Source organism: Pungitius pungitius, chromosome 17 (assembly GCF_949316345.1).
Source record: "Pungitius pungitius chromosome 17, fPunPun2.1, whole genome shotgun sequence".
NCBI classification, from domain to species: Eukaryota; Metazoa; Chordata; class Actinopteri; order Perciformes; family Gasterosteidae; genus Pungitius; species Pungitius pungitius.
The window spans coordinates 3,777,292-3,801,707 of NC_084916.1; the positions used below are offsets into that span (position 1 = coordinate 3,777,292).

The window sequence follows — 24,416 nt, forward strand, 5'->3', positions numbered from 1 at the left end:
CATATTTAAAGTAATGGTGATGGCAGCAGCAGGTGTCAGCAGAGCCATGAGCCAGGAGTCAGAACCGGGGTCCGCACGAAACTATGATCCACGGAGACCTGCTAGGCGAGAAAGCACAAAAAACTCCCGGAAAGAAGCTTAATTAGTGATGTACATTAATAAAGCATGGATGATTGTGGGAGGAGAGAGTGAGAGTGAGAGAGGGGCTCGGTGTGTCCTAAGAAGTCCCCCGGCAGTCTAAGCCTAGAGCAGCTTAACTAAGGGCTGGTCCAGGCTAACCTGAGCCAGCCCTAACTATAAGCAATATCAAAGAGGAACGTTTTAAGCTTTATCTTAAATGAACTGACCGAGTCTGCCCCCCGGACTGAAAGTAGCATTTTAGTTATCTGTTAAGTTGCAAATTACAGCGCAATTAATCGCAATCAATTGCAGATCTTCATGTAATTAAAAATTGTTTCAACCTGCTGGGTCCATGTTAACTACAAAATATGAATTAATAATCATATGCAGTAAAGTTTTTACTGTAAAAATATATTGAATAAATTTATATTCAAAAACAAGTCTTAGCCCTAACACAGAAAACAAAAAAAACGACAAGAGGCTGTGTGTGTATATTTATAAAAAAGCATCATTTATTTATCAAAAATGAAAAAGAAAGAATCACAGTTTATTTTGGATGACACCACTGCATAAATGAAGCCTGATAGAAGAGAGCTATGACAACTACAATACAGGTCTACATTCTATTAAGTCCGAAAAGACCATTTACCCGAATTCTTTATTTCACCTTAGGGAAATACAAAAAGGAGCAGAAAACTTTTGATTGTTGTCAGGATAAAAAAGTATCCCCCCCCCCACTAGAAGACCCCGAGATACAGCCAGCCAACAACCAAATAAATACCGGTCTCTAAAATAAATCTATCAACAATCACCAAGATCTTTAGGAAATGTTGCGAGTGGTGAGATGACACCGTGGGGATGAGCTCAAGGCCCAATGATGGAAGCCCTTCACTCTCAGCAGAAGAAGTGCATCTCTGCTGGAACACAGCCGCAAACAAAAGGGAGATCTTTGAGGTTGTCTCTTTTAACTGAAAAGAATACTTCTATAAATACAATAGGGATGTAGACGTTTTAAATGTAATGGGCATAGATGTGATGCCCAAGAGGGAACGCAAATGTAAAAGCTCTGCCCACAAATGATTATTGGTATGAAAGTGAACCAATAAAATGTTCCTGTGCTCGATACTCAGGAGCTTAGGATCCTTTACTAGGAAATGCAGTTGTTTTTTTTTAAACAACCACATCTGTAATTTAACTTAACTTCTAAGCTTTGAGTTGGGTTTTAAATCCGGGGGCCAAGTGAATAAATGTAGCCATCAGATGGGTCGGACAGAGGCACAAGTGAAACTCAACTCTGATGAAGATGCATCGGAGGACATTTTTCGATCTGAACTCCCCCCTTTTGCTTTGAGATGTGTCACAATCACAAAGAAGCATTGGTGCTATAGATACATAAAGGGTAAAGCTCCATGTCAACACACAAAGACCCCAACCGACCATGTGCCAGTCCACTTCTTCTCCTTCTTCTTATCATCATGCATTCCCCAGAACCCCTGAATACTTTATCTATTATGCAAACATCACTCAACAAACCAAAACCCATTTTGTATGTGGGACTGACGAACACTGCAGAGTCCATGTTCATTGGGGTGATGGAACACTACCCCCCCTCTCGCCTTCAGGAAAAAACTAAATCTATAAAAATGAAAAACTGGCAGTGAGCGTCCTGCTGCACAGCTGTTTTCAGCCACTGGTTTCTTACCTAAACCCCCTGGAACCAGGGTTCTCCTCATTTCAGTGCTGCCATTGGCTGACACGTTACTAGCGTTGTCCCGAGCGGCACAAGTCGGGCTGCTCGCATCACCCGATAGATACGATGAGGTCATCTTCCCTGCTCCCAAAACAGCAGAGGTCTCCTTGGTGGACGTCGGCCAGCGTCTCCGCTCTGTTCTCGGGAGCAGAAGACGACGCCGACGGCTTGATTTTACAAAAACTAAATCAGGTTGAAAATGGCCACAATTATTTGTCTTTTACAAAAACACTTCCCTTGACTTCTGTTTGGTTCTATTTAATCAAGCAACATGAGGTACTAGATGCGTAGGTTTCTCTTCTTCCACAGGTACAACCTGCACTTGTCCATTCGTAAGTTCGATATTGTATGTTTGGATCATTCTGGCAGAGGTTTCACATTTTTTTGGCGGAAGAAATATAGCTTCTTCGTCTTGCAACAAGCCAGGAAACAAGAACCGTCCTTAAAAACATCCTCTCAGGATTCCAGAATACAGGTGGGATGGAGACCACTTGTGCAGAATAGGAAGGAGTCAAAGGGGGGGTCACTCTGAGTCTGACAGGACGATGACCTCATCGGGGTCACACTGTGTGGCCACGTTAACCTGGAAACAAACACACTCAGTGAGTACAGTGGGACATCGTTTATCAGTGTAGATTTAGAGAATTAAACATTTGAAAATCAGACAAAATAAATAATCTGTTTAAATATTTCTGAAAATGTTATTTCTAAAAAAAACATAATTTCTTTTCATTCCCAATATGAGGGTGACATTGGCTGGAGCTTTCTTTCTCTTCATAACTTTATATTTTTGGAAGCATCCTGAGTGATTCACACCATGAACTAGAGGACAACATCTGCTTGAAGAAGGAAAAACTGAAGTAAACTGAACTGACTCCAATTGTTCATCTCTTCAGTTTTGTTGTTTTGGGTGAAAAATCAGTAATCACAATTAATTACCTGATGTAGTTTCCGTGATAAGAATAAGTTCACACATACCTTGTTTTTCTTGGGGGGCGGAGTCGACTGAGAGCTGCTGACCATTTCATTGGTTGGAGTGTCCGCTCGGGTTGACTTCGCCTGCTCTGGAGATTTGCTGCTGAAAACGTCCGTATCCAGCGGGATGTCTACCTCACTGGATGCAAGAATTATGAACACAAGATGTAAAAGACATTCAGCAGAATGCAAACTACTGTCAGTCATCATGCGGGAGAGCATGTCTAAATCTCAACAAGTGGATGTGTTGCTTTGTTGAATTATTGAGTGATTGGCAGCAGCTGTCTGGCTAGTAGATGTTCATTGGGGGGGATCAGTCTTAATACAAGACCAGGTTGAGTCCTGGACCAGACTCCTTGGACAAAACCGCTCCTTTCACATCGAAAATAAGAGACTTGCTGGTGTGTTGCTGCATGTTTGTTAGTGTCATTATTTAACACTGTAAAACACCAAAGTCACACAAACAAACAGCAGCAGACCAGAAGCTCCTGTGTCCTGCTACATGAATCCCTGTTTTCATCATTAGAATGAGGCGAGCAAAAACAACAGTTGCCTTGATGGTCCTGTGATGGTCCTTCTTCTAACTGGGGACATACCACCTGCCGTTTACGGATGACAACCTCATATAAACATTCCTTTGAGCTTCTCTTTCCTGGTTTCTCATTTTGTCCGAAACAATACTCAAACACAAACAAAACCCAAATTGATCTGCACTACATTATACGTAATCCGTCCATGAAATGCCGTACCTGTCATGGATGAGAATGTGCTTATTATTCCTTGAGTTCTCGGGCGTCATGTCCTCCCTCTTCCTCTTCTGGCTTCTTGTGGCTCTGAGGCTGAGCGGCGGCGACGTGCCATTCGTAGTCTGCGTGTCACAACTTTCCACGACCACCACCGGCGACAGGGCCAAAGACCCCCCCCTGTTGGCCTTTGCCAGAGAAACGTCCCCAGGGTCTTCGGTTCCTTTGCTTGTGCTCACCAGCACGACTGAAACGTGATTGGAGGAATCCACAGGCTCTTCTAACACGGCATGGTTGCCATTGGACAAGGGCGTCTGGTCATCAGTCTGCATTGGCTCCGATTGGCTGGGGCTTTGTTTTGGGGAGGGGATGTCGGACAGCGGAGAGATTTGGGACTTGCTCTCATCAGAAAGAGGGCTGAGTCCAGTGGCTGGCGCCTCGTCCTCATCTTTCTTGCTTTCTTCCTCCCCAGGAGAAACACTTGGTGCCAGCTGATCCGTCTGGCCCTCCCTGTCGGTACCATCACATTCCGCCTCGTTGCCATCATTGTCGTCGTTCTCGTCCCCGTCTATAGAGGCGGAAACCAATGCAATCAAATATTTTCAATCTCTCCCAAAAATCACACAGAAACGTACTCCAAAAGCTACAAAACCAAGATATGTCTTAGAGATACGTTGTAACGTTGTTTAAAAGCGGCAGGAAACTGGATTTTCCATTGAAACTTTTCAGAGAATATATCCCCTCTTACCTGGTCCATCCTGCTGGGTGCTGGCCTGGATCTCTTCCTCAATGTCGGGGTCTGATGATTCATCATCTTCATCGTCATCCTCCTCTTCCTCCTCCACTCCATTCACCTCTTTATTTTCTTCTCCGTTTTCAGATTTGGGAGCCTGAAAATAAGATTTGTGATGTCAAACCGGAGAAAAGAGCAAGAGTATAATGAAGGAAAGTGGAATAAAAGAAAAACTGTGCTAAATTCAGATCAATTTTAAAAAATGTTGAGTTTTACTTTACTATGAATTCATGTATTATTGTATAGAATACCGTTTAAAGACCATAGGGAAAAATAAAGCTAAACACCCATTTGATGATGACTTTCCTCCTCCCATTGATGCTCTCATACCTCTTTGTCCTTGCGGTCTTTCTCCAGCCGTCTGGCCCGGTCTTGCTCCTCTGTGTCCTCCTGTTGGATGGCGAAGCTGGTGATGACCCCCTCCAGACGGGACAGAGCCACTTCTCTGTTAGACCGAAGCTTCCGCAGCAGTGAGGGGTCTGCCAGAGCCGGGTCAGTGGCTTAAGAGGGGGGTGGAGAGAGGAACAACAGATGAGGTGAAGGCAGGGACAATAAATGAAGATATGAGATGGCCAGCGAGAGACAGAACTGGGTCTGTGCACCTTTGGCCTCTGTGCGGAGCTTCTACCAAGTCAAATGTAAAGACATGAGAGTTCTTTAAGACAGGGGAAGGATTTGGTGGCATCTAGCGGTATGGCTGCAGACTGTAATCAGATGCATACTCCTCCACTCAGGCCTCCATTTGCAGGCGGTCATACGAACCGACAAGTGTGAAACCGTGATAACAGAGGACAGTGCCCCGGGGCCCACTGCTAACTCGGGAATAAAAAGGCTTTCTCTCTATAGTCAGTGTTTGTTTTGCCCTTTCTGAGCTTCTGTAGAAAGATGAACTGCACCAGCTCGCTACATAGATACGAAGGGCTGATCCCCAGCTAGCAAAACATTCATGTGGATATTGGATTCAATGCTGAAAAGCTACACCATAGCCCATTAAGGCAGTATGTCATGCTCTACACACTCAAAACCGAGCACTTTCTTTTCATCTCATATTTACTAACAGACCAAAATAAGCCTGTGAACATTTCTATCCATACTCGTATGTACTGCACGGGAAGCTGGCTGAAGCGTGATTGCCATGAAAGGATTATTCAAACCACAAAATAAAGGCTTCTTGTGGTCAATGCATTCTAAGTCCATTCTGCCACAGCAACCAGCAGACAGCCTCACCAGGCTTGTAGGCGTCAGTGAGGCGCGAGCCGAAGTTGTACACCAGGTCCAGGTGGCGTCTCTCTTGCAGGCAGCTCCCGGTCTCTCTGAAGGCCTCCTGGGCGATCTGGTTCAGCTGCTTTCGACTCAGGCACAGTTTGTGGCGCTCGTTAGCGCGCAGCACCTGCTGCAGGATGTCTTGGTAATCCGGAGGGTTCTGCTGCGCCTCCGGGCTGTTGATGAAACGCTCGATCTGTCAGGAGGAAGGAGCGTAAGGAAAGGGTCATCAGTCGGTCATCATGTACACCCACATAATACCGGGACATAAATGAAAGCGCCAAACTGATCCTGCTCCGCCTCTGTTCATTCAGAGTGTTACCTGACGCATACACATACATGTATGTATTTATGTACACAAACATGGGCCATGAAAAATGGTGAAAAGCTTTTGTTCTGTTCATAGGGTTTTTGAACATATATATATACATATACACACCCCAAAAGCTGATTAAACCTGCATCTGATACATAGAAATAACAGGTGTTGACTCCTGATAAATTTGCCTCCCCAAGTGTTCTGGTGATCTAAAATGACTAAAGCAACCACTGGCTCACCTTCTTGTTGATCTCAGGGTAACGAGTGCTATTGTAGCGGATCCTCTGCTCAATGACTCGGCCCGTTAGGGTGCTGCAGTTCTTTAGCTCGCACAGCTTTTCATAAATCTTTATCATCTGGAGCGAAAGGAGGACAGAAGAGGTGTGACTTGTCTGTGTCTATAATCAGTGGAGCCGTGAGCCTGGTCCAACTGCAGGCTGACCTTGCGTTTGAGCTTGTGTTCTTGGATGTATAAAGAGTCCTCCGCTCCCAAGTCATCTAAATTCAGCTCGGCATGCTGCAGGCGGTAGATCTCGTCGTTGTACACCTTCAGCAGGTTCTCCAGGTACGCTATCTGAGAGAACATGAGAAAAGGTCAGTTTGTCTACACCGACTAGATGGCTCATCCTGGTGTGTGTTTACTGTCTCAAGATGCAATGAAAGGATATACAAGAATATGGTGCGATTGTTTAATGGTTTTTAGGTTACCAAGTAAAAATAACTTGGTACTCACAAGACTAGCAGTGAGTCTGTTACATGAATTGAATGTATTGCACATCTTTTACATTGTTGATTCTGTACACATGACATCCATTGCAGTCTGTCCATCCCGGGAGAGGGATCCCTCCTCTGACGTTCTCCCTAACGTTTTTTCCCCATTGAAGGGTTTTTCCTGTGCCGATGTGAGGGTTTCGGGACAGAGGATGTTGCATGTGTACAGACTGTAAAGCCCTCTGAGGCTAATTTGTGATTTTGGGCTATACGAAATAAAATGAATTGACCATTGAAGTGATAGGATTAAGGAGAGGTGAAATCAAATGATCTATATGATAAGCACTTTATTCACTAACTCAATTTCACTGACTCATACAGGGGTTGTTTGGACTTTCTTAATGCTCATTTATAATACCAAATGCTCTCCAGTGGGATCTTTGCCTGTCTTTTATGAAAAGCACTTTATAAACACTGAAAAAAGTGCCTAACAAATCACATCTGTTATTCCCAACAGCTGAATTGTTAAAAAAGGTAATTACACACATGTATCATCATATGCTGTGTTTTACAACACTAACCTGTTTCCTGGACGCTCTCTTGGCCCTTTTCTGGTCTTCCTGGTCCTCCCTATTGTCGCCCTCCTGCAGCCTTGAGGTGGAAGGTTGCTTATCCTCCTCTGCAGGGTTCGCCCCTTCCTCCTCTTTAGTCCCATCTGTAGAGTTTACCTCCGATTTGCCCAAAAGGAGAGTACTTGATGAGGTAGAAGGGCCAGCTTCAACCTTAGAGAGGGTCTGCCTCCTCTTCACAGCACGCTGCCTGAGTGCAGTGCACAGTTCATTGATGTAGACAAAGGCTTTGGACCGGTTGGCCTGAGTGCGAGTCAAACATCGCCCCAAGGTGTTTCTGAACTCCACGGATGTCAGGTACTCCGGGGAGGCCTTGGCATGCTTGGTTTGGAGGAAGGTCAAGACTTCGGGGCAGCTCTGGGTGAGACTAGAGCAATGCTCCACAAACTAGGAGGGAGGAGTAAATCAAGTACCAACGACGAGAAGGCAGGGTGCCAGAGGAGGAAGAGAGAGAGAGAGAAAGAGATCAATGCAGCTCTTGTGTATTGATAATTAGTCCCTATAGTTATGATGGATTCTTGCATATATAAACTAAAACAACACAGGGTTCAGAGATCAATGCTATTAAAAGTGAGGGATTTAAGCCCAGTGGAATTGGCTTTACTACAACTTAAAAAGGCAGCTTTTCATTCCAGCATGTACATTCGTTGCCATTTTGTCAAAGAAAGAAAGACACAGCTACCAGCCAAAGGAAAATATACTTTGGACATGACATTTACATTTGTCTAGAGCGTGTCATGCTAACTCATTTTGTTACATTTCCATATAACAGACAAGTTGAGGTCGCACACTCCGTTATTAAGCTCACCTCGGTGAACAACCTCTGATTCTCAGCCTGCAGAACATGCTTGTCCTTCTTCGCTGAGGCAAAAGGCGACTGGGTAATGTGTGTAGGGGCAGGCTGCTGGGCTCTGGGAGGAAAGACCTTTTTGGCATGTTGTTGAGAGGACGAGACTGAGGGAGACCATGTGGGCCGAGGCCTCTCCTCTTCATCTTCATCATCATCATCCAAGACAATGATCTTATCCGCCATAAAAGCGGGTGCTACCGCCATCCAAAACGTTGGTGATTTCTGCTTTTAGAGAACAAAAACAGAAAGAACGTTGATCAGGACTAAGATGCACAGTAAAGTTACTTAACGGTCACTTTCTCTTGGGAGTGCGACTAGCTTTTACGTATTTAGACCATCAGGGATCCAAATGAGGAATATGTCCCTATGTAGTAGCTGGTACTTGATCCCCATGCATGCAGCTCGGAGGGCCAGCCGCCGGGCAGCATGCCCACGCACCGCGTCCGTCAACAAAGCTGCGCGAGACCACCTGTAGGTGGACTGTAGCCGGCGGTGTGGTGCGGGTAGAGACGTGGTGCATTTCTAATAAGGGGGAAATACTTTGGCGTTTGTGACGTAAAGGCGTTGCTTAGTGTGACCTCACAGACGTCAACGTATTTGCTTTATTTATACAAAGAGCCTTCAGGGCCGCGGATAATGTTACTCGGAACCGGTAATGGTCCATTTGGGTTAGGTTGTACTTCATATTCACACAGTAAAATAAACTCTGAAAATATAGAGCTTTATTAACGCATGAAATAACGTTAGGTTGACGTGGTTTAAGAGGTGGGACTAACAGCCAGTCAACGGTGACGGTACGTGATGAAAGCTTGACACATAATGTTAGCTTCACTACAGACAAAAAGCGATCATTAAGAAATAAAGGTTTGCACTGTCAGACATTACGGCGCACTCACACATGTCTTACCTCTTGTCTATGAGCCTTTTGACGTGAAGATAAAAAAAAAGAAGTTTCACCACAACGCACCATTAAAATTCAGTGTTCATTTGGGCTAACGTAGCGTTAGCTAGCTAGTTAGCATTATGACAGTAGCGTTAAGTGCGGGAAGTAAGAAAATAACGAGCTGGAAGCAAAGCCAGTGTTTTTTATCACACAAGGTATCCCAACGACACTATAACAATAAATACACGATCTTATTTAAAACCATGTTTAATCCCACTTTCTACCAAAGTAGTATTCATCAACTTCGCTAAGCGGTCGACTCGGAATTGCAAGGCTTGTCAAAAGTGCACCGATCGTCATTCCAGCAACAACGGCTCTGATTGGTTCATAGATATTTTTTGATCAGTAACATAATTAGCCATTGGATAACGTGCTCACGTTGATTATAATACGATACATTTAGATATGTTAAAACAAACGTCAGGATCCAAGAAGTACAACTATATACAGATGATTATACGTTCAAACACACATTTCCAATTTAAAACTAAATAGAAAACAACATAACAAATGTTGTGAAAATAAAAGGAGCCACGATGAAATTTTAAAAATTTGTTTCTCCCAACCTTGACAGATTTGTATTCTTTAATAAGTTTTTAATTATTAGGTTCTAACGATTGATAATAACAAACCATAACTGTATGGTGACTTCAGAACTCTACAGTTATTTTTTATTTATTACTTCACTGATTCGTAGTATGTCTCTATTTCATCAGTTTAAGATGCTAACGTACTTTTAACCAAATCATTACTCCAAAAAAAAGTTCCCTGTCAATTTTATTCTGAAAAAGACAGGATGTTGTCCTTTTCCAGAACTCAAGCAATCATAAATAATACCTCAAGTTTCCCCCTGTTGGATGTCGGTCAAATTACACCTCACAGACCTTGGGATAAGTTCATCACAAAGGGCTTTATTGATAAATAGGTCTCATCCCTGCAGACCTAAAAGCGAAAAAACATCACAGTCTCTTAAAATATGGGTGTACGTTTCTGGCACCTTTCAAGTGTCAGTTACAAGATGCAGTCTGAGAACAGCGGGAGGCCGATATAACAGTTATATCGCTTTAAAGTGAAAAAAATAACAAGAAACAAGGACAATAAGAAACCAAATCTAATTCTTAGACTGAGCCGAAGCCCTTCCTCACTGATGCCTTAGAACCAAAAACAGGCGGCTCGGTTGGTTCTGTTGGACACTTCCCAGCAGTGGACTTCAGTCTTCTTCACTTGTCCTTCTGTAAGTGGAAGGAGTAGAAGTCATTATTGATTGAGGCGTGCAAAACAAGCAGGAGCCTCTTCAGGGTTATAATAACGTACGAGTGGACCAGTGGGCTGTGTGAAAGCATCCAGAACCATCCATTTGGGATTAGTTCATAGTTTAAAAAGCATCATCACCTTTTCTTGTTGACCAGCCTCATCTGAGCCTGTGCAGTGAAAAGATGAAGAGTCACACAAATGGATTTAAAATATCTTATTAATCAATCTAATTAAATGAAAATGGTGAGACAGTATCAATCCGGTTTGTAGTTTCAAATCAATCAATCAATTCTTAGTTTGTACACATGGCTTTGTGTCTGGGTTCTTTGTTACCTGAGCTGGTGACGGTCCAAGAGACAAACTTGATGAGACCGTAGAGCACCAGCGCCACACCCACCATCGCCATGGAGTCCTCGATGGAGGGGGAGCTGAACCCTGACAGGACAAGAGAGGAGTTCAAGCCTTAAATACTTCCTACACGTGGACGTCCATCTTAGTGGACCAGCTGGATTCAAGTCTTTTATTTGAAGACTTCCATATTCCACAGAGGCCATCGCATATATAGTAGATGTGGAGGATGTCTTTACTGGGCAAACAGGAGTCATAAGCTGTATACGCCAGCATTGTGACCTCCTCACTCTGTTGATAATATGAGCTCCTTTTATTCCACGTTTTATACTAAGAAGGTCAGATGTTATCAGCACTGTTTAACAAAAGATGACATCACCTAACTGGAATGCTTCCTTTACAACAAGGAAAAAACTTAAAATAATAAAAATCTCATAATAAAGAAGCTTCACAACAACATGCGGACAGTTTAACGTTCACGTTCCTTTTCTCGTTCCACAAACATGTGCAGAAAAATCCCCACTGGGCCTCTTTCATTAGACAAAGTCCACCAAACGAGCTTCATAAAGGACTCGGCACATTCTTCAGCATTACCAATGATGTTGAGGGCCACGCTGGCCCGTCGGGGGCCCCCGAGATGGACAGCCACACAGGTGAGCTCCCCTCCTGGGCCCAGGTCCAGCTGGGTGGAGTCGAGCTCCAGCCGGGTGCTCTGGCTGTAGGTTCCGTCCCAGGCCTGCCGGTGGCCCGTCAAGCTGCCCGACCCCAGAGGCCTGGACCTCCCATCGGAGCCTTTGAACTCCCAGCTCAGCTCCAGGCCGAGGGGGGCGAAGCCAGACGCCTCACACTGGACCGTCAAAGACTGGCCGGGGACTGCGAGGGGCAGAGGGGACGGGTGGATGGAGAGGGATGGAGGTTCTGGGAACAAGAGGGAGAAGAGGGGAGCAAAGACAAAGAGAGACAGTAAGAGAAAGTTAATAACAATGTGGTGCGATGGATTCTCGGTTCTTCTGGAGCTTATGAACTCTTCATTTCAGCCTCGTATGACAGCAGCTACTAAACAACAACAGCGTCCCTTTTCCCTCACCTACGACCTGGAGCTCCATGGTCACCTGAGCCACGAGGTGGGGCAGATACACCGTACAAATATACAAGCCCGAGTGACGCACTTCAGCCTCCCGCAGGATCAGGGACGCATTCCCTCTCTGGTGCAAGCCCTCGTAGTCCAGCGTGGCCCCCTCCTCCTGGACGTCAGCCAGGCGGTCCGTTTTGCCGTCGTAGGCCAGAACCAAGCGCCCCTCCCCTCTGAACTGGTAGCGCCACTCTACGGCGAAACCCGACCCGGAGAGAGGCGACGAGGGGTCGGCCCAGAGGCCGCAATCCAGCAGCACCGGCCCCCCGAGTCTGGACTGCACGGAGACGGTTGTAGTGGTCACACTGAGGATCACTGAGGAGACGGACAAAGAGTCGTGTGCATCTCAGCCGGGTTGTGCGCGGCCCTCGTGACAGAAGTCGTCTTTCGGGCCGGTCTCCTGGGTCGTGAATCCTTACCTTTGTGCTCTTTGGTTGCCGTGGGAGCACGAGTGATGGTGGAAACGGCCAGCTGTCCGTTGAGGCCCTGAATGGCAGTGGAGAACCAATGGGCCTGCAGGTAGATGGGGCTGGAGGCGGAGTCTGTGAGTGGAGATGCCCATTTGAGGGTGGAGGGCTGCGGCAGGAAGGGGTTGATCTCACACTGAGGCTTCTCCACTGAGCCTCTGGGAGGATTGAGAGAGCGGTGGCAGAGAGTGCCGGCTGGGTCTGAGGAGGCACGAGTCATACGAAGTTACATCTTTATTCTGTTATGGTCAACTGCAGGTTTACAGATGCTCAAACTATTTCTACATCAAATAAATCACAACATCTCAAGAGTGAGATGAATACTACGCCTGCTTAAAAAACGTGACAAATAAATACCTTTTGCTTTCCTGATCCCTTCCTAATAATTCAACATTTAACAGATACTTGGCTGAGAAAAGATTGGTATAATTAAGCAACATTGAACTCATATATCCATATAATGATGGGCTATCAAACAAGAAAGGTAAGATATTTGATCCATAAATGCACATGATTGGTACATTTGTGGAGCATAGCTATTAAACGCTCTCTGATTGACTTTGAAGGTTAACAGAAAACTACACACAGACACACACACTCTCGCTCCCACATCTACACACATGCTGCTCTGTGCGTCACCCGGACTGACCGGTGATGAGGAAGACTCTGTCGGGGTGGATGTCGGATGGAGCCTGCTGGCTCTCTGCAGGGTGGGGGTCGGTTTGGATGTGCAGAAGGGATTTCTCCAGGGTTGTAGCTGCAGTGAGACCTCCACCTCGACCCGTCTTCTCCTGCACAAACCAGCACTCCAACACAGGACAGCTGCTGCAGCAGGCTGCAGACCACACATTCACAAGAAAGGAACGACATCAGGAACAGCAAGATCATCACGTTACACTACAGTCTGATATTATAGTCCACAGTATTTGATTATCATTATTATCACTGATTATTCAGTGGCAACTTCAACAATCCCCTAATATTCATCCATACAGCACAAGCACTGGGTCTTAGCATCTGGTCATAACCTTTGATTGAATGTATTTACTATATTTTTTACATGTAAAAAAATGCTATGTAGCAGTTGTTAATATTATAGGAATACAAAATACAGAGACAAAGCATTGCAGGAATCAAAACCAAAAAGAAAAACTTAAAGACAATCTTTTCTCCAGTTTAGAATATGTAGCTGTGGACTCTTTAAAGTGATCTCGGAGTATTGATTATCTCTCTCCCCTCTCAATGCTGCGCGGTAACATGTTCAGCCACGAGGGGGCGCTGATGCCCTGAACGCGTCACATCAGATTCCCTTGTTTGTACCATTATTTAACATCATCTATGTTAAAGTTAACAATATGCAATGAGCAGGAAATGGCTTAACTCATTATATTATATGAATGTATGTCGTGCTTAGTTCGGCATATGAAGAATCCGATGGACAATGACATATAACTATCTTTCAATAGCAGTCCCACTTGTAAATGACGGTGTTTGCAGTGAGGACAGCAGCAGAGACACATTTGAATAAAAGACTCCAGAGAGCCTGTTAACGTGAACTCACCTTCACCGCAGCACATCGCTGCTACCAGACACAGCGCGTACATTGGAGACATGTTGCTCATGGTTGGTCTGACGATGCTGCTACACTCCAACCAAGTGGTACATTTTAGTTTTACTTTCACCTACAAGCTAGAAACACATAGTATGTATTTCCGGGTTAGGGTAACCCTGATTTCAAAATAAAAAAAACACATTCAACGCCTAGCGATAACAAAGGTAAAGTTCGGACTAAAAATTAAATCAACTAAACTCAACGACAGAACAACAATCAGCAGTTTTTTATTAAAAAATAAAATAATTTGAAATGGACAAAAATAATATATTCAGCTCTGTCACTAGAAGGCGCCCTTCACCACAAAACAGTGAATCATGGCCTCATGTGTCGTTTTGTGACCTTGTTAGTTCTGAAAACCTTTCATTTATGGAAATAATATCACATGATTATTATGATTATTATTATAGAAAAGTTATAATCACTTAGTGTATTGTGTACAATAGAAATAGACAAAGCACACACGTCCAAACAACAAAGGAGCACACAAGATGGCAGCATGCAGGTGTCCTCAGAGGGAGGGCGAGGCTCAGTGGCAACTCAAACAAACGTGTTACATTTTATTTCATGTGTATCTTCGTCTAAGAGCTTTTAACACTAAAGTGTTGTGTCTTTCAGAGCTTTGATACATTTGATTTATCAGATGACGTCCAACATTTTCTAGTTGAGGTTCCTCACTGAGACGACTTGTTCCTCTTTGTCTGTTTGAAATGGTGATGAATGAAATACTGCTCAGTGTTGTTCACACTAAAGAAGCTCTTCCAAGGTTTCATCAGCCTCTCTGACATTTTACAGTGTGAACAATTCATGGATTCATTCAAAATAGTAATGACATCATCTGCAAAGACTAGAATTATTAGTGTGAGCCCAAAATCTGGAGTATGATACAGATGAGAGTTCATGAACTAAAGTGGACTGCAGTGTTTATAAGAAACATTCAGTGATTTTAGTGTTGAAACATTAATCAATTAGATGATGAATTATTTATATGAATCATTATAAATGTTGATAATCAGATGATGACTAAAGTCTTTTATCAAGCACATATGTCAACATGTTCTCTCTCTCTCTCTCTCTCTCTCAGGTGTCCACATTGTCCAGAACATGTACGGCTGTGAATGGGATGATGAGACCAACAAGGTTAAGGGTTATGATCAGTATGGTTATGATGGAGAAGACTTCATATCATTTGATCTGGAGACAGAGCAGTGGATTGCTCCTAAACAGCAGGCTGTCATCACCAAACACAAGTTAGATAATAACAGAGCTCTGATAGAACAGGACAAGAACTACCTGACTCAGATTTGTCCCGAGTGGCTGAAGAAGTACGTGAACTACGGGAGGAGCTCTCTGATGAGAACCGGTAGGATCACATGACCTGATGTCCTTCCATGGACACGATGCTCATAGACCTTCTGTTGTTGTCATAGCAACATGTCAGCAACACACAGAGACCCACTGTGTCTCCCACATGTCTCCCCCCCCTCACCTCCTTCTCTCCTTCACTGCATTCCTTCCCTCACTTCCCCCCTCACACCTGTCCCCACTCTGTCCCTCCATTCTGTCTTTGTCTCTGCTGTGTTTCTGTCCATCTCGCTGTCTCTTTACTCTCTCACACTGTCCTCCTCCCTTTCTAATCCGTCTCACCCCTCTTCATCTGTTTGTCTCCCTTCTTTAATCAATGAAACTTTAGATATATTTATTTCCATTTCATTCTTTCAGTAAACTTAAATACATGTTAAATACATTACATTAAATATTAATAAAGGACCTCTTACCGGTCCCTCTGTTGTGTCTCCAGAGCGTCCCTCAGTGTCTCTCCTCCAGAAGACTCCCTCCTCCCCAGTCAGCTGCCACGCTACAGGTTTCTACCCCGACAGCGCCACCCTCTTCTGGAGGAAAGATGGAGAGGAGCTCCATGAGGACGTGGCCCTGGGAGAGGTCCTCCCCAACCACGACGGGACCTTCCAGATGAGGGTTGACCTGAAACTGTCCTCCGTCCCTGCTGAAGACTGGAGGAGGTACGAGTGTGTGTTCCAGCTGTCTGGTGTGGACGAGGACATGGTCACCAAACTGGACAAGACCAGGACCAACACGGGTAGGTCTGAGACCCGGAGCGGTGAAGGAGGGACGCACACCTTCACTTTGTTCACTTTGTGTCTTTTGGATTTGGAAAGTTGTGTTTGTTTCATGTCGTTTTTATTTGTAGTCATTTTAAGAATTAAACCACAGCAAGAGTTCTGAACTCTGTTTACTAGTCGACATTAATACACAAATGTGTCAATATTTGGTTAATTTCTTTGTGAATAAGTTTCTTTTTCACCATCCTTTTGTAAAGTCATTCCAGGTAAGCGCTTCATTTGAGTCCATGGTGAACTATTGTAATGTGGAACATTGTAGAATCTGCATTCACACAACTACTGGTCCCTTAAAGATGAGTAAATCCTGGGATTAATCCATGTATCCATCAGTGAATCAGACAGAGTCAAGTTTATCCAATATGTGTCTCAGTCATCATGAAGACATGACGTCACATGGTGTGTGTTCAGTGGATCTTCTTCTCTTGTGACCTGCTTCATCTGTTCCGCTTGAGACTCTTTGGTTGTTTTGTGCTCCACAGAGAAACCTGCTGGCTTCACCTTCATCATCATCGCTGTGGCTGTTCTTGGCGTCATCATCGCTGCTGTGGTTGGATTCTTGGTGTATAAGAGAATTAGGAACGGCGTGAGAGCCAATCAGAGACCAGTGTTGAGGAGCATTTGATTTTAGGCTTTGAGTTGATGCTTTTCATCCAGAATGAGACACTGAAGTCACATGATGTCATGATGTCATCACTAGAAGAAGCAAATTCATGTCTTTGTAAGATTTATCACTATGTACATGTTATTAAATCATATTAGCTTATATTCTTCATATATTATGTTTAGTGCCATTTACCTTTTAGACAATAGCAGGTTAAGACAAAACTTGTTTTGCACTTGACAGACGCTTAATTGCAATGAATTTGTTGTTTCTACTCATTCTTCAGATAGTAATTTTACGTTTTAGTGGAGATAATAGGTTAAAAAACTGAGATTGTATCTACTGTGAGGAAGCCGTTAGAACACTGACACCAAAATTCTTTTTCCTTTTTATTTCATTAAATTATTTAGTTTTCTCTTTTATGTTTTATATGTTTCTCTCTTCAGGTTTATGGGTGAATTTTCCTCTGGATCAACAACCGATGTCTCCACATTCTTCTCCATAAACTGTGAATTTATGGCTTATTCATCTTTCATTTAAACGGCGTGAATCAGGGTTGGTGAACATCTGGAAGCTGTGAGGAAACATCAAAAGTGATATTTAATTATTTGGGTTGTTTGATTTTAATAAAAAGTTTGAATTTTTTCTGATGAAATAAAATGAGGATTATTTTAGGAGACGTTTAAATCAATGAAAGCATCAAAGTCCTCACAGACGAGTGTGTTCATCTCAAACTAATGCACCAAATTTACTCTTTGATGCTTCTGCTGTTTGCGTTTCTGGTTGAATCATGTAATAACACACACACACACACGGACCAAATATAGACATTAGAACATTTATTTTTCGATTGTGTAAATATTTTGCTTGTGTTTTTCTTTACATTGAATTTAACAGGCTGAAGAAAATAATTATTTGAGGGTTTTATGAATAAATCAGTTTGTTTATTGGTGTCTTTTGATCAGTTGATCAAGTATCATATTATACAAATTTGGGACACACTGATTGAAATGTAGTTTAATATTTTTTGCTGCTGTTTTGGATCAGGGGATGTTTTTTTTCTTGGTTTCGTGGGAGTTGAACAGTGAAGCTCTAAATCACTTGTGGTTTTGTAGATAAAGTGGCTCCATTTTCCCTTTTTGTACCTTTGTCTTGCTCTTCAATAAATGCTCCACTGCTCCAGATGTTTGTGTTGTTGTGATTCCATGTGCTTCCCCTCTGTGACTGCAGCCACAATCACATGCATGTTGTTACTGCCCTTTGACCTCAAAACGTGAGGTTCTTCACTTCACTGCTTTAAAGCATGTGGGAGTTGCTGCAGATGGAAGACTCACATCACCTGAGATCATTTCATCATAACAGAACATTTCTAAAACCTCGAGGATCGAGGAACATTCTCAACATTCTCAACATCTCAAATTTATTCAAAATCAAGTTCATAAGCGGAATTTTATATTTTATATTCAGGATGTTTAATTATCCTAAAAACCCAATTTCTCCCCCATATCAGAATGGTTTGACCCAAACTGGCACACGCTGCTGAAAACATGGACGGGAGAGCCAGCAAAAAAACAACTCTCCACTGTGTTAAAAAAGTCCTTTCAAAATAAAATCACAGGATGAATTTTTTTGTGATTTCTTTTTTTAATTCACATTTATATTTTCACATGCAAAGGCCGGGTCCGCGACCCTCTAGTGGGTCGCGACCCACCAGTTGAGAATCACTGCACTAAACCATCACTGGAAAGTGGGTTTTCAGTTTAATTTTCAAGTCATACAACATGCAAGGTAGACTCACATGTCCTCCTCTATAGTTTTTAAGTATTAAAGGCATGGCTAGTGGGGAAATATAGCATCTGTTATATTATGTTTAATATAGGGTGTGTTCAGGGCTTTAATGTTTACACATGCTATAACTTTGGTGAGGGCAAGACAGTCATTTGGAAGTTAAAAATCTGACAGATTAAGCCACACCCCTTGTGAAGTTTATTAGCCAATATCTCATCAAAACAACGAGTTATCAGCACTGATATATCAAGGAGACATTGAACCAATAATGATCCACTGAAGGTTTCGTGACCATCAAACTCAGCGTTTAGGAGAAATTTCCAAAAATGTGTTTTTCACAAAATTCAAAATGGCGGAAAATCTAGTTAGGTGCTTTTGTATACCATGATTTACTGTGTGTTCCAACTTTCAAGTTGATCGGACATCCGGGGCGGAAACTGGCCTAGTGTGGTCTTTTTAAAATTTCTAGAGGGCGGTAGAAAAACTAGAAATTCCTCTACGACTAGTCGTAGCGAGGACCCTAATTAGTGTGGATTTGTATGGGCCTTCTCTCAATACTCACAAAATCTCATGTTTCATCAGTACTGGTGGGAGCAATAAGCCTGCTTTCTACGACAAATGACACGTTCACTCCAAACAGTGATTGGCAGATTCCTCAGAACACCTCACTGAGAATGTTTCACCACGTTCCGTGTTACACGCTCCACGTTCTATGTTCCATGTTCCGTTCTTCACAGCATAAGAACACTGGCAAATTCAACTGCACGAACACACACAAGTTTTTGCACTGCCCCAAGTTTGTTGAAAAGGCCACAATGACGCGTCCTCAGCCCCAAAAAAGAACTCAAGGTAAGTGAGGAATCCAGACATAAGTCTTTGTTAACTGGTTTTGATGGTTTATTGGACTTGTCAGGTGGAGAAGGCTTTAATTTACAGTGGGTACTTTGAGATAAACCTCTGACTCCTACTGTAGGGGCCTTTTTCTTACTGTTTCTTTTGACTGAGCCGTGAAAGGATAAAATTACATTACACGTCATTTAGGTGACGCATTTATCCAAAGCAACTTATATTGTATTTTTAACCCAAGACCATTTCAATCCACTTTAGTTAACCTCAAAATGAATACTACTTTTTACGTTTTTTTTCCTCATCTAGATGACGATACAAGCTCATCAGATGAAGGTTCGTCATCCAGAGGGCGAATCCCAAAAAAGAGGTTTCGAAGCAATCAGGTTCTTGACGACAACGTCAGAGCGGCACTGCTTCCCTCGTGCAAAGGTCCCCAAAGCCCCATGCAAAGCGTCATTGTCACTCGAACAATGGTGAAACGCAAAGAGGAAGACAAAAGGAAGACATATCGGAGGAGGCGAGAGGCCCTCGTTGACACTGATTCAGCGTCCACCCCAGCAGTCACTGGTAAGCTCATCGTGTCAAACTGCTACATTTACGATTTGCCTGGGGAGCAATTAGGGGTTGGGTAACTTGCTAAGGGACAATGACAATAAGGGAAATGATGGATTAGCCAGGGTTTGAACCACCAACCTTACGGTTCCCAGAGCACCCTGTTTAGCTCCGTGCGCCGTCGCCCAGCACCAGTTCGCCAAACACTTTACCCTTAGGATTTTAAATGTCTATCTCCCATATTACTTCAACGGTAGTTTCATAATTTGTTTTACTTATACGTTAAAACCTGAGACCATAATATCCGCTTTATTACAAAACTTATGCCGACATTGTAATCCAAGCAAGTTAAAATAGAAAGGAACCAACCTACGATGTTGGGCGATATTGAGGAGATACGTATGTGAAGTTAAATTGTAAATTGCGGGGGCACACATGAAATTTACTTCTTTTTTACTACAATTTACTACAACTATTATTCTGCAGTTATCTGGATATTTCTCCCATATTGAGCATTTTTGGGAGGATCTGCTAGAAATAAAATACCTAAAATATTAAATAAGATTTAGCCGGGCAGAAAAGACACCGTTTTGTCTGTTGGTATGAGGGGCTTTTTATCCACGTTGTTGTTGTGACTGTCAACAAACTGACAATCCTCTGTTTTTTTTTGCTCATCTGTAGAGAGCTGCAACACCTCTGTGGAGGGCGTTGGCAAGAGAGGCGGCAAGAGGAAGGTCGCCGCTGCTGAGGCAGGACAAAGCAGAAAAAGACAAAGGCTGGATAGTGAGGACCGGAAACAAAACAAACAAGGTCAGTAGTTTGTCTTCACTTGCAGTTGGTTACTTTAGTTCACAACAATTCAATGTTTCATTGTTTTTTTTTCTCATCTGTAGATGACGATACAAGCTCATCGTCCGACGAGAATATCCCAACACTCGTCAGAATTTCGCGGGTCGAAAAACAAAGGCTCACGGTCGATTTAGCGTCCACCTCAGCAGTCACTGGTAAGCTGATCGCGTGAAACTGCTCCTGGAGATGCTTCCCGTCATCAGTTCACTAAACACGGGGTTCGACAGTAACAACAAACTGACAATCCTCTGGGGGTTTTTTTTGCTCCTCTGTAGGGAGATGCAACACCTCTGTGGAGGTCGTTGGCAAGAGAGGCGTGAAGAGGAAGGTCGCCACTGCTGAGGGAGGACAGAAAAAAAGCAGAAAAAGACAAAGGCTGGACAGCGAGGACCCGAAAAAAACCAAACAAGGTCAGTAGTTTTCAGTTTTATTAGAGTCAAATTGAAATTGGTATTACCATACCAGGATGGTTAGAGTTTAGGTGACATGTAGTCGCTGTCACTCACAAATGTATTAAAGCAACATGTTTGTGTCTGCAGAAGAGTTAGAGGCCAAATATGAGCAACTGGAGCTCCTTGGTGCGGGAGGATTTGGAAATGTGTACGCCGGCCACCGCAGGGCCGACAACCTACCCGTAAGCGCTACACACACACACATTCCCAAACGCACACACACACACACGTGCAGACACCCTCTAACAAAAGTCTTGTTTCGTAGGTTGCCATTAAACACATCCCTAATGATGACGTCTACTGCACACATGAGGTGAGTGAGCAACGCCTAACACTGTCAAAATGTTCTGTGTTCGAAACTCTGTTTGTGAATGTATCACGGAGGAACCTCTCTGATCCTTAACTCTCGCGTTACAGGACGACGAAGGGAACAAAATTTCCATTGAGATCGCCATCATGTTGAAGCTCTCGGCCAAATCGGAGGGGGCATCGCCATACCTTACCTTGCTGGACTGGTACCAGTTAGAGGAGGAGCTGGTGATGGTGATCGAGAGGCCCATCCCCGCTACGGATTTATTTGACCATATCATGGGCAAAGGAGGCTTCGTGAAGGAAAAAGATGCCAAGGTGAGCTGCTGTGATCAGCTCAGAGTCACAGCGATGAAAGCGCGTCGACGGCGTCCTCCTCTGATGCCTCGGATCTCTCTTTTTGTTTCCGTCAGATCATACTGAGGCAGCTTGTCGATGCGGCGCTCGATCTGGAGAACAAGAACATTTTCCACCGGGACATAAAGGTGGAGAACATCCTGATCGAGACAAGTTCGAAGGTCCCACGAGTTCGCGTTATCGACTTTGGTCTGAGCTGTTACGACGATAAAAAAGAGACTTATCATGAGTTTTTCGGTAAGGTGTCTGGCTCTTGCTCCGGTTCTTTACCAACCCATCTGTGACTTTTGCACTGAAACAAAGCTTTTCAGCCCCACTGACACTTTTCATTATGTCTGTGTGTTCTAGGAACTACATACTCCCCAGAGATTCTCCTTAGCAAGGGGTACAAATCAGGATCCACCACAGTGTTTCAGATTGGAGCGGTGCTGTTTAACACCCTTCACAAATTCGAAAAATTTGACCCGTTAGTTTTTTATTTAAAGCGTCAAAATCTCCCCCAAAGCATCTCCAAGAGTAAGAACACTATACACAAACATGTCGAGAGACACAAATCTGCTCTTTTATTTTAAATTCTGATGATGATCTTCACCTTTCTTCTCTTTCACTTTTCAGACTGCAAAGACTTCCTCCAGATGTGCCTGAGAAATGACCCCAACGAACGTCCCACGCTGGAGCAGCTGAAGAATCACCAGTGGCTCAGAAAATCCGATAAGACCTCAGCACACAAACACAAATAGACAATAGACAAAATGAAAGGGATGCACTAAAAGACACACTAACACTAATGAAACTAAAACACATATAAAAAGATAAATATATATATATACACAAAAACAAACTAAAACACATATAAAAAGATATATATATATACACACTAAAATAGATATATCTAAATATATATCTATATAATAACATATAATAAATAAAATTAAAAGTAAAATATAGATATATAAATATATATATATAATATAATATATATATATATTATATCTATCTACATATCTATAATATATATATGTTAGATTGATATATTATTAATATTTATATTCATATATATATATATATATATATTACATTTTTATATATTATAAATATGTATTACATATTTATATTTATATACATTTTTAAAGTTATTTTTATATGTACTAAATAGATTTATATGCAGATATATCTATATTTTTATAAATTAATTATATATATAATATATATAAATATATACATGTATTTATATATATATATATATATAAATAGACTTATACCAACTAAAATATAAATATACATAAAGACACACTAACCAACACAAATACATATATATATATATATAAATACACTTATAGAAACTAAAATATAAATACACACAAAGACACACTAACACACACAAATACATATATATATATATATATAAATACACTTATACCAACTAAAATATAAATATACATAAAGACACACTAACACAAATATATATATATATATATATATATATATATATATATATATATATATATATAAATACACCTATACCCACTAAATTATATGTAAATACATTATACCAAATAAAATATAAATATACACAAAGACACACTAACACACACAAATATATACATAAAAAATACACCTATACCCACTAAAATATATATTAATACTTTTATAGCAACCGAAACATAAATATGCACAAAGACACAGTAACACACACAAATACATATATATATAAAAACACTTATAGCAACTAAAATATAAATATACATAAAGACACACTAACAGACATATACATAAAAAATACACCTATACCCACTAAAATATATATAAATACACTTATACCAAATAAAATATAAATATACACAAAGACACACTAACACACACAAATACACATATATATAAAACACTTATAGCAACTAAAATATAAATATACACAAAGACACACTAACACACACAAATACATTTATATATAAAAACACTTATAGCAACTAAAATATAAATATACACAAAGACACACTAACACACACAAATACATATATATATATATAAAAACACTTATAGCAACTAAAATATAAATATACACAAAGACACACTAACACACACAAATATATATATATATATACACACCTATACCCACTAAAATATATAGAATTAATCTTTTAGCAACTAAATTATAAATATACATAAAGACACACTAACAGACAAATATTTACATAAAAAATACACCTATACCCACTAAAATATATATAAATACACTTATACCAAATAAAATATAAATATACTTGAAGAAACACTAACACAGACAAGTATATACATATAAATAGACCCTCTAACAAAAGTCTTAAACACATCCCTAATGATAACGTCTACTGCACACATGAGGTGAGTGAGCAACGCCTGACACTGTCAAAACTGACAATCCTCTGGGGTTTTTTGCTCATCTGTAGAGAGCTGCAACACCTCTGTGGAGGGCGTTGGCAAGAGAGGCGACAAGAGGAAGGTCGCCGCTGCTGAGGCAGGACCAAGCAGAAAAAGACAAAGGCTGGACAGTGAGGACCGGAAACAAAACAAACAAGGTCAGTAGTTTGTCTTTTCTTGCAGTTGGTCACTTTAGTTCACAACAATTCAATG

At 42.0% G+C, this 24,416-nt stretch overlaps 4 protein-coding genes across 5 annotated transcripts; 2 read left to right on the plus strand and 2 right to left on the minus strand.

Annotated features, from left to right (window-relative positions):
* Nucleotides 1-610: 610 nt before the first annotated feature.
* Nucleotides 611-9,853, minus strand: daxx (death-domain associated protein). 2 transcript variants are annotated; one of them, XM_037473304.2, is made up of 11 exons: nt 9,060-9,853; nt 8,111-8,374; nt 7,255-7,689; nt 6,405-6,536; nt 6,202-6,318; nt 5,609-5,840; nt 4,712-4,881; nt 4,337-4,478; nt 3,595-4,156; nt 2,849-2,984; nt 611-2,453 (listed from the first exon to the last, which is right to left on the minus strand). In XM_037473304.2, the coding sequence occupies exons 1-11, from the start codon at nt 9,120-9,122 to the stop codon at nt 2,394-2,396; spliced, it is 2,313 nt and encodes a 770-aa protein (XP_037329201.2). In that variant the 5' UTR covers nt 9,123-9,853; the 3' UTR covers nt 611-2,393. The 2 variants fall into 2 exon arrangements, with proteins under 2 accessions (XP_037329201.2, XP_037329200.2); XM_037473303.2 differs by having other exon boundaries at nt 8,111-8,377.
* Nucleotides 9,854-9,986: 133 nt separating this feature from the next.
* tapbp.1 (TAP binding protein (tapasin), tandem duplicate 1) lies at nt 9,987-13,993 on the minus strand. Its single transcript, XM_037473308.2, has 8 exons — nt 13,858-13,993; nt 12,946-13,131; nt 12,249-12,497; nt 11,785-12,144; nt 11,292-11,615; nt 10,683-10,784; nt 10,488-10,516; nt 9,987-10,327 (listed from the first exon to the last, which is right to left on the minus strand). Exons 1-8 carry the CDS (start codon nt 13,916-13,918, stop codon nt 10,316-10,318), a joined length of 1,323 nt encoding a protein of 440 aa, XP_037329205.2. The 5' UTR covers nt 13,919-13,993; the 3' UTR covers nt 9,987-10,315.
* Nucleotides 13,994-14,407: 414 nt separating this feature from the next.
* LOC134107140 (H-2 class I histocompatibility antigen, K-K alpha chain-like) lies at nt 14,408-16,671 on the plus strand. The gene is made up of 4 exons (XM_062558606.1): nt 14,408-14,413; nt 14,950-15,271; nt 15,710-16,006; nt 16,529-16,671. Exons 1-4 carry the CDS (start codon nt 14,408-14,410, stop codon nt 16,669-16,671), a joined length of 768 nt encoding a protein of 255 aa, XP_062414590.1.
* A 2,582-nt stretch (nt 16,672-19,253) lies between these two features.
* LOC119214956 (serine/threonine-protein kinase pim-1-like) lies at nt 19,254-22,615 on the plus strand. Its single transcript, XM_062558607.1, has 11 exons — nt 19,254-19,287; nt 19,594-19,854; nt 20,512-20,649; nt 20,733-20,843; nt 20,964-21,098; nt 21,228-21,322; nt 21,406-21,453; nt 21,558-21,767; nt 21,863-22,043; nt 22,155-22,322; nt 22,422-22,615. Exons 1-11 carry the CDS (start codon nt 19,254-19,256, stop codon nt 22,544-22,546), a joined length of 1,506 nt encoding a protein of 501 aa, XP_062414591.1. The 3' UTR covers nt 22,547-22,615.
* Nucleotides 22,616-24,416: the final 1,801 nt, after the last annotated feature.